This window comes from Aulonocara stuartgranti (assembly GCF_965226115.1).
Source record: "Aulonocara stuartgranti genome assembly, chromosome: 8".
NCBI lineage: Eukaryota > Metazoa > Chordata > Actinopteri > Cichliformes > Cichlidae > Aulonocara > Aulonocara stuartgranti.
The window spans coordinates 16199306-16209702 of NC_138959.1; the positions used below are offsets into that span (position 1 = coordinate 16199306).

The 10397-nt window shown below is 39.4% G+C and overlaps 1 protein-coding gene across 1 annotated transcript; it reads right to left on the reverse strand.

Annotated features, from left to right (window-relative positions):
- Positions 1-1565: 1565 nt before the first annotated feature.
- Positions 1566-9708, reverse strand: pth3r (parathyroid hormone 3 receptor; the record flags this gene model as incomplete). Its single annotated transcript, XM_082543532.1, has 13 exons — positions 1566-2206; positions 2306-2347; positions 2457-2598; positions 2700-2794; positions 2887-2953; positions 3039-3099; positions 3173-3326; positions 3602-3755; positions 3859-3953; positions 4514-4638; positions 4812-4922; positions 6346-6451; positions 9643-9708. 13 exons carry the CDS (start codon positions 9706-9708, stop codon positions 1736-1738), a joined length of 1689 nt encoding a protein of 562 aa, XP_082399658.1. The 3' UTR covers positions 1566-1735.
- Positions 9709-10397: the final 689 nt, after the last annotated feature.

The following is a 10397-nucleotide window of genomic DNA, read 5'->3' on the forward strand; positions in this document are numbered from 1 at the left end:
TGTCTTAAATGAGTCGGATGTTCTTTTCATGCTGTCCACTCCCCTCAGTGTCCCAAAATCACCTTTTCAGCAGAGACTTTATTCTAGTATCCTCCATAATCGCTTTATTATCATATCAGATATTTCAACCACAGCTTGTCTTTTGTCTTCTCTCCCTCCCCTCACCCCCAATTGCTCGTGGCAGATAGCTTCCTCTCCCTCAGCATTTTTGTGCTGGAAGTTTCTTCCTGTTAAAAGGGAGCTTTTCCTTCCCTCTGTTGCCAAGTGCTTGGTGAAACGGAGTTATCTCATTGTAGGGGGTCTTAACCCTACAATGTAAAGCATCTTGAGGCAACATTTGTGATTTGGCATTATGTAAATGAACTAGACCATGTTTCAATTATTTATTTCTTGAATTCAATTAAATATTTCTTGTTTTTCTCTGTGTTTGGTCATTTTTTTCTTTATGCAGCTATTCCTTAGCTTCCAGTTATGTTTCACTGCCACTGCCAGATAATTAAAATCCATAAGTCACTTCCATTACTGCTGTACAGTTTATTTAAAATACTCCCCAAAACATTTCTTAAAATACAAGTGTTAAATTTACACATCATAAACACAGAACATGATTCTCTTTTAATGGGCATCTAAAATATGTACAGGTATGGTTTTCTGTCTGTTTCTCTGCGAATGCCGGTGGATTGTGGCTTAGAGGTTTGTCACTCCTGCTCCAGGTCTCCAAATGGCTCAGGTGCCTCTGTCTGTGAGTCAAAGATTGAGGGAAGTGTGTGAAATTCTGGACAGTGTTGTGAGGGCGTTCAGGGCAGAGGTTACACGAAAGAAGGAGTTGGAGTTTTGCCTGCATGGGGCGAGAGGTTCACGCATCAGCCTTCAGGGTCCTGTCAGACTGATAAATAGGTCTGCAAACCTGGACAGCGACAAACATGAAAATAAGTCCAGACATGCTGTCTAGGTGCCTTTAAATCTAATCTCATTGTGACATTTGGATTGTAAAAAGCGTTCACACCCTCATTAATGTGTGGCTGATATGTGGAGGTGTACATTTAGGCAGGGAAGGGCTGTAGGAAGTGCAGTTTGAACAAGGAGGTCAGTGTGAAAAATGCAACACAGGAAAGACGAGAAGAAGGAGAAAAAATTCTCCCTATTTATACATCCAGGTCTGTCCTTTGACTTCTCTGAATTCTTTAGTTTAGGATTTCTCCGTTCACATCAGCTTGAAAAATCCACAACACATCCACACACAAAAACATCTGTCTTTATGACATGAGAATTTAGATTTAGAGTTCTTAAATTGTGGTCCAGTCACTAATGGTAGCCTATGAAAGGATGCTCGACTGTACCGTGACAGCTTATGTCATACTATGATGTTGCAACCCTGAAATCGAGACCAGTATTGTATTATTATCATTATTTTTATCACACAACCATGACACTTACCACTATAAATATAACAAGCAAACTCTGATTAGCCATATTACAAGCAAGAATTGGATTGGATGCATGCATTTCTTTCTACTGTATGTGGCTCTGAGCCATTAAAAACTTCCCAGCCTTAGTCCCCAGATTTGCTTTTCTATAGTAACTAAAGTCTTTCAGCACCCTTTCACCAAATTAAGATGCCTTTGGATTCCCCTATTTCTCAAAATCCTCATCTAAACACACATAACAAAACATAAAGCAGTGCTCCTAATTGAGAAAACATGTAGCTTGCCGTGATATTTCAAAGTAGCAGCAATCACAAGATGGTCTCCAGCTCTTTGGGAGATAAGGAGCTGATTAGATCTTCTTCTCTGTGGCTTTTGCGGTCATCATCTCCTTTGTTGGCTTTGGCTTCTCTGGTAAAACCTCCTGACTCAGCACCTTCTGGTTTCCACACACCCAGCTCCTGCTGGGGGCCTGAGGCCTCGCTGTCAGTCGAAGTGTAAATACGTAGGTTGGTATGAAGGTGGGGGGGAGTTGTGGAAACTTGACGTGGCAGTGGGGGTCTGACCCCAGAACCAGAGGCTCCACCTGAGCCAACCACCCCTCCAGCAAAGGACAGAGCTCTGGGATTGGCAGCAGACAGGCACACGCTGTGGGTGGTGGTATGTGACATCATGCCGCCGTAGTAACAGCTGCCTCCGCCGCTGCTGGTGATCCTCGCTTTCTGCTTGAGGTCTAGCACCAGGCTACGTCTTAACCAAGCCTTCTTTACCTCGGTTTGCACCTGGGAACAAGATTTATTTAATTTTAGTTCCTTTATTTTGTTTACCAGATAAAAAAATATATATAAATATGAGTCGATTCTGTATTGTAGCTTTATTACCTCACCATTGCAGAAACAGTAGATAAACGCCACAAAAAACCCCTGCAAAGATATGAGATTTTATTCAAAAGAATCAGCTTTCATTATCATTGCAGTTGAGCTTACAGCATATAATTGCATGCAGTGCTTGTTTTTATAAATGTGTCCTGACCTGGGAAGAGTTGAAGAACATCTCGTAATGCATCTGCACCTGCCACAGCAGCCCAGTGACCTCAGTGTAGGGAAGAGCCATGAACACCATGTAGTGAACTCCAAACAAAGGCATGAGGACTAATGTGGACTTGAGTAGCTTCCTGCAGAACAAAGAGTTTATTTCATTGATGTTTCTTGTCAAACAGATGGGAGCTTAAAGTCCAGAGATTAAAAACATCCACTATTTTCCTTGGAGGGTTACCTGTACTGCTGTCGGGGGTCCAGTTTGCCCGTGTTGGTTTCCCACAGTTTAGAGGCCAGTACACGAATGATGTTAATGAACAAGAGAAAATTCACCTGCAGGGAAAGAAACCGAAATCCAGATTTAAAACAATATACTCAGAATATCAGTCTTTAATGCTCTTCTGATTTAAATCCCCTTTTCTTACAACAATCGCAGCCAGAATAGGGACTTGATAGATCCATTTCAAGTTTCCGGCACTGAGATCCCAGCATCTGGAAAGAGCAATGAATCTATTACAGGGAGCATTTGTTGTAGGAGTGTAACATAAACATAAGATAAATGGATCACATGACTCACTGAGTGTCTGCCAGTGAAGCTCGTGCGCTGACCCAAATGGACACAAACACAGCTGGAACACCTATGACGAGCACATGGGACTATTAGAAAAACTGGCATTAGTCCAAAGTGTCACCTGCCCCAGTGTCACTTACCCCAGCCAGTGATGGTGAGGGCCCACAGGTAGTTCTTGTCAGACAGGAAGGCCATGAAGATGAGACTATGGAGGTACAACCCCTCCACCAGGATCCAGTAATGATTTGTTGCCAGGAAGTACAGGAAGAGAGTAACAGCTGCTTTACAGCCAGCCTAATGGCAAAAACAGAAAATATGAGTAAAACTTGTGATAATACATTCACTGATCACTTTGTTAGGTATACCTGTTCACCTGCTTATTAATGCGAAAATCTAATCAGACAATCTCACGAGAGAACTCAGTGCACGATGTAGACATGGTCAAGGCGACCTGCTGAAGTTCAAATTGAAGTAAATTGAAGCCGATAGTCTTGATCACAATGAAGTATTTAAAAAATGAACAAAACTGAATAACTGGTGATAAGAAATAATGCGACGTTACAATTTACCATATGGGGCTTCTGTCCTGTAAAGTTGGGCTCAGCTTCACTGCCATCAGATATGGAGTAAAGCACAGCGTCCTTCACAAAGATGCTGACCGCTCGACAGATGAAGGAGGTGAAGAGGTGAACGTGGATGTAATTGCGTGTGCAGTGGAGACGCCTGAAAGAGAGGAAGACGTCTTTGGATGCAACAGACTGAAGTCCGGAGATGCTGTTCGGTTACAGGTTTATGGATCAAAGCTCGTAAGCTGTTTTCTTCTTACTTGAAGTAGCAGAGAATGAAGACTGCCACCAGCAGGGATGCGAGAGAAATGGAGTAGCCGATGGTGTACATGAGATGGAGTCGCTCAAACACCTTCTGAAACACAGCAAAACATCTTTTCATATCTGGAAACAGAAGTGACTGAACAGATTTGAACACATTGGTAATTTTGTATCTTCAGCACAATTAGCACACTGGAGGGAAAAGGTCTTTTGAAGACAGGCCTAGAGTATTTTGTAAGAATATGGCCGGTTTACACATATTCTGTCATGTAAAGATGCAAATGCACACTTACACATTACCACAAGAATCTTTAGTGAACCATCAAAGCTATAAACATAGAGATTTGACACAAAGACTAGCATAGGGGGAGTGTGGCTATCCCTTATAGAGAAAATTTCGAATCTAAAAATACTAGCAAAAACTTGATGTAAAAAAGAAACGATGTATTGTAACATAAAACCTTGTAAAAGATCATTTGTAACCTGGGCGTAATAAAGTTGCAATACTGAAAGAGCTAAAAAAACAAAACAAAACAAAAAAAGAATATGGCCGTTGTTGTACTGTCTTCTAAAGAAGTTCTGTCTCTTTTCTGCTGTTAGATAAACGTGCACAAACAGATTAATTCAACCCAGCACTGGATCAAATGCACACACCTCCTCGTGGCTTCTGTGATTGAAGGTCAGGTATCTGGTGCATTCGCTGTAGTTTGCCCAAGTGCGGTTGATGCTTGCCACCTGCTCCCAGTTGCCTGACACATCACACTGACGGTAGGCTCGCCCTGTCCATGGGAGGGCAGGACATAATGATAAATTTTTTGAATAAGGAAATCTTTGATTTTATACTTTTCAGTTGCATTTTTCTCAAAACTACTGCTTCCTGGTTATTGAGGTTGAAGGATGCTTTTTATACTGTGTAGATGATCAGATGCTAGTATCTCTGGAGCTCTGCTACCTCTGTGGTTGAAGTCATAGATGTACTCCGGGCACTGAACTGAGACCAGCTGACCTGCTGTGCTCTGTGGCCAGCAGATGATCCCATCCCACTCTGGGGTGCAGTCGCCATCTTCAACAATGGTGTGAAAAAAGTGTTAGCAAGCTGATAGATCTGTGTATAGTTCACACATTGTGCCACCTAACGCTGTACTTTTATTCGTAGACTGCTCTTGAGTAGCTTTGCATGATTCAAAACTTAAAATAATCCTCAGTGATTTAAACTTCAGTTCATATTTTATCTGAAACAGGCCCCTCCTTGACTCACAAGGATAACTTATACATGAGCTGCCCTCATTATCTAAAACCTCTCCATGTTTAATATCAGAGGTGAAAATCACAGAACAACCCACAACATCAGTGTATTGCAATTTGTATCTTTTTGCAATATACTGCAATATATTATATTCCAATTCATCACCTTTTTTTTAAACTGTTAATTATTTCCTCAAAGTTAGTCACCTCAAGGTGCTTTATATTGTAAGGTAAAGCCAGAGAAAACCCCAACAATCACATGACTTCTACAAGCAAGCACTTGGCGACAGTGGGAAGGAAAGCTCCCTTTTATGTGAAACAATTCAATACAGCTCTGCAGTATTGCCACACAACAGATTACAATACTATGCTGTGTCGATTTTTCACCCCACCCCTATTTAATACCACTGTAAGGGTATATATGTGGTACACAGTTAAGGGGAGTATAACTGGTGCATTTGAAATAAACATAAACAGAAAAAATACATATAAACACAAAAGTATACCCATATACCTATTAATCTTTTTTACATGACCATAATGTTACATCATTAAGTTACCGAAATACTAAATAGGATTTTAATGCTGCTACCAGACAAAGTTTAGCTAATTTAAACTTCTTTAAATCACATTTGGCTGCTTTTACCTGTAATAATACATCATATAAGACCATTATTGTCTTTTTATGGCACTTTTAGCACTCCATATATAGATTTCCTTCAATATTGGAGGTAAAATTGTAAATGAGCTGATGCATAAACATACTTGCTTCCAATGCTTCCTCAAGATTGGTAAATCAATAAAAATGTAACACTTAAAGCTTGAGTCACATTTCCTGAGAAGATTTGTAATATTTAATAATACCGCATTGAATCAGCTTATCAAGCATCACCTTCTCCATCGCATTTCCAAATTAAAAATGCCTCGCTGTGTAATAAAAGAGATATTGGAAAGCAGGATATTGGACTGGGTGTTGCATCTGATCCTAAATAAACAAGTGATGCAATAAACAGTTGATCTAATTGTGTGTTTGGACGTGCACTCACTGACCGCCTGTTAAAAAAAGGCTCTTATTTGACAGGACCTTCTTTGAAATATTAAAAGTCAGACATACTTCCAGTGTTGACTGCTTTTTATTTCTAACTGGAGGCTCACAAAGTCATAGAAAGTATTCAAAACCGGGGGGAAAGCAGTTCCATAAAGAGGCACTCTGTATAGTGTTTAAAAAGAAGTCCCCAAACCTTTAATGAGGGGCATTTGTGCCTTGATGCTCCTTTCACATCTGGCATGAGCACCAATCAGAAGGTAGATCTGCTCATCCCGTGTGATGACATCATCAGAGTCAATCTGTAAGAAAAGGAACAAAAAAGCATCACATGAATTATGAAGACACGCCCACCAAGTTCTCAGTAATACTACGTATAGATACATTATTGCATATATGTCATTTCAATGGTAAACAATAGAAAACAAGATTAATACATAATGATCAGCATAAATCATGTCATTTATTTATACTGAAGGGCCATATAACCCATCTATGCATCGTTCTGAGATGATCCTCATGAAACTCTCTCTGAAGTGATTCATCAACCACAACCTCTCCCAAAGATCTGATGTGCTGCCTCCAGGTGTTGTGAAATAGTTGTGTGAGAGTGCGGTATGTGATGATGGCCCGCCAGGCCCTTTATTCACAGCAGCTGGGCTGCCGCTGGCCACACGGGGATCTCATCCTCGGGGGCCATGCTTGTGTGAACCGGTCAGCACAAGCAGCTTTGTGTTCCCGGGTGCATTTCACGACTGAGCATCAAAACTAGCAGAGCATGAGAACGGTTTGGCAGAGGGGAGCAGCGGAGCAGACAGAAGATTTGCAAAGGAAGAGAAACAAACAAAGCAAACTGCCACCTCTTCAAATTATCGAAAGTCCTTTTTTTCTCCTTTAAAATTCAGTTTTTTTAATTGATGCTTTAAGGGCCTTGTAGTGAATCAAATGGCCTGGAAGTCATATAGACGGACAGACTGTATTAAGCCCGTAATTACAGCAGCACAGGGATCAGCAAGAAGTACAAACTAATAATATGAAACACTGAAAAACAAAATAAAGAAGAAAAGAAATCTAGTATAGAAATTAAAAAACAAAAAAACCATATAAGTAATTTCTACTGTCATTCAGTGGACTTTGGCTTGAATAAAAGAGGTGAGTACTGACTCTCACATGCTAAAGAAAACGATTTAGTTGATTTATAAATTACCATGTAGGTAAATGAATACAACGTTACAGTGAAATAAACTGCAGCTGGCTAAATGTTTGTTTCTAGTAACGCTGGACGCTGAGCAGCGATCATTCGCTGTAGAGGTTTGATTAATGTTTACTGTCAAGCAACCCTTTGAGTAAATATAGAAAATCTGAGGTATATTTATTCAGATAAATAATCATTTAAACATTGTGCTTATGTAACAAGATTAATTACTTAAAGTTAGCATTTTGGGCATAAATATTTTTTGAGTGTATAAAGATGCAAAACATATGTCTGCTTTATAATAAAGGTGAGAAATCCTGTTATCAACATTGCTAATAGATAATAATTGGTAAACAGAAGTAATACTAATACTAATGGTAAATAATTAAAATCTTTAACAACGTGTAACTCTGAGGATTTGGTACTTTGACTTGTTTTTCAAATTTTATTTCAGTGATTTTAGGAAATGATAGATCTGAAAAAAAAGAAAAATTGATTTATAAAACTTTATTAGATGTTACTTTTGCAATATAATGACTAAGCAGAACAATGTAAAGTGGAGGAAAAACGGTCTATCATATCATGTATGGACCAACTTTGAAACACAGACTATAAAGTTATGAATACCATTGTTGGTAATAGCTGTAGTTGTGCAAATGAATTTCAAAGGTTCAGCTACACAAGTCAATCAACCCTCAGACCTGTAAATGCAACAACATCCGGCTTCTTCTAGAAATATCTTTCCACAATTTCACTGCACTTTCATTTCTTGCCTTTTTGCTCCTGATCGAGCGCACAGGTGAGCCGGTAGCACTGACACGCTGTGAATCGCTCTATTTTCAAGATTATGTTTAATTTTTTGCATTGGAGAACTCAAGACTAGCTGCTTATGTGTCCTCATCAGTGCTTGGTTCTGAACCACATAACTGAAATTAAGAAAAAGCAACATTAAGAAGCTAAGGCACCAGGTGGCAACACAGACTATAGGGGGCTTTTAAAATGTGTTAATCTTATAAGCAACACATTTTTAAAACTGGGAATGGGAAGAAACTTGATAAATAAATAATTAAAATGTTTAAAATACATCTTATATGTTTAAATATTCATTTACTTTTTATGTCACAGGGAGCCACTGGAGATTGATAAAAGGGCCGCGTGTGGCTCTGGGAGCTGTAGGTTTGAGACCCCTGGTTTAGCATATCCAGGCATCCTGTGTAGTTCAAACCCTTCACTGTTGAGTGGATTGGATCTAACAGAGAAGTTATCTGGGCCTCTTAATACAGAAGGGGAGCTTTTTTGTTTTTCTCCCGACACAAACTGTTTAAACTGCCTTAGCCTCCCACCTCCATGATCCTGTTATCCTGTCCGAGATCAACACTCAGGATGGACACGGGGGAGATCCAGAGATGAAGAAGGGCACTTACGGTCACTGTTAGCATGCTTCAGTCAGCGAAAGGTTAAAAGGGTCAAAGCTGATTATGGTTTGTGAGGTAAAGCAGACCACAGGTGACTTCTGATAAAGGAGAGGGATGGTTCTTGTGCTGCTGTGATGTGAAGTTTTTTTTCTCTGCCTCGAGAAGAACTATATTAATATATCCACTTTTTATATGAAAAGAAGTATTTTTCTACTCAATTAAATTTCTTATGAGCTTTTTTATAATTTGTCTCAGTTGTCTCATGGTTTGATGCGAGATTCACTCAAAATAGAGGAATGGAGGTGGGTTAGAATACTTTTTATTTTCCTCAGCAGGACTGCTGGAAAACTTATTCCTTATCACCCCATCAGTTAACTAAGAAGACACTGTCATCTCAGTCTTGCTGCTGAATGTCTGGCATGTTTCCTGAAGCATTAAATAAATCTAATTCAAAGCATCAAAGCGGATCACAGATACATGAAATTTTCTAACTTTGGCCCAAACTGCAGCAGTGCGGATGTGTCATGTCTGACTCAGGGTCATAATAAAGTGTAAGATATGCTGCTGCTGTGTGAAAAGTTTAAATTTAGGACACAAGACGCAAGTGAGACTAAGAATTTATCTACTGCTCCAATCCGTTTAAGATCATTATTAGCCCTTTTAAGTAAAGTTTGCTTTGAAAAAGCTTACATTAGTAGAAATCATCAAGAAAATTCAATATCTGGGTTTAAATTGCACTTATTTGACCTCATTTATGTTAACAGTAAAGCAGCAGAGAAATAGCAGCAAACCAGGAGTAAAATATTTTCCCCTGACAAACCCCATCAGTGAATAACTGTTCAATAATTAAACAATTTAAATATTATGAATGTAGTCAACTTACCAGCGCTGAGGCTGTTATTACACCGTGGAAAAAGTAAAAAACAATAATTCCTTGTGCAGACAACATGATGTCTCTCCAGCTGAAACAGAACAGCACACCTTTCACTCTCAGATCATTTTATCCTCTTCAGGTTGTGCTGAAGGAACTTTGTCCTAAAGTTAATGTTCTTCTCTCGTGTCCCATCTGTGCTCCTTTATTAGTCAACAGGAACTGTGTTTTGGAGTCTCTTGAGGTCCAGAGTTTTCTGCATGAAGCTCAGTTGACATTACTAATGAGTTTTGAGGGGCTGTCTGTGGTTGGATGATCTCTCTTTGGGGAAGAGAGGAGCACTGAGGAGGAAACCTCCTCCTTCGCTGCTCTTAGGACTGTTGGGATGAGATGGGTTGGCCTTGATATGCTGTGGCTTCCATTCACTTAACTCTTTGCTCTCCTCTGCTGTCATTATCTCTCTGTGCTTGACATTTGGCTTGTTTGTCTGGCCTTAACCTGGTCTTTTCTATTCCCACTAATAGGACTCTTAGTTTTTACTAGTAACATAATTTAATACTTGGTTTACAGCATGAGTATCCCGCACTGGGAGACTTTAGAAAGCAGTGATACAAACCAGACTCATAGAACTACTTACCACACCAGTTAAAGTAATATATATTACATAATATATATTCTGATATGCATGAATGACAAATGCACAAATTATATGACAAACATTGTTTTGACAGGCATTTTTGAAGAACTTATATTTGTATGCATGGTGA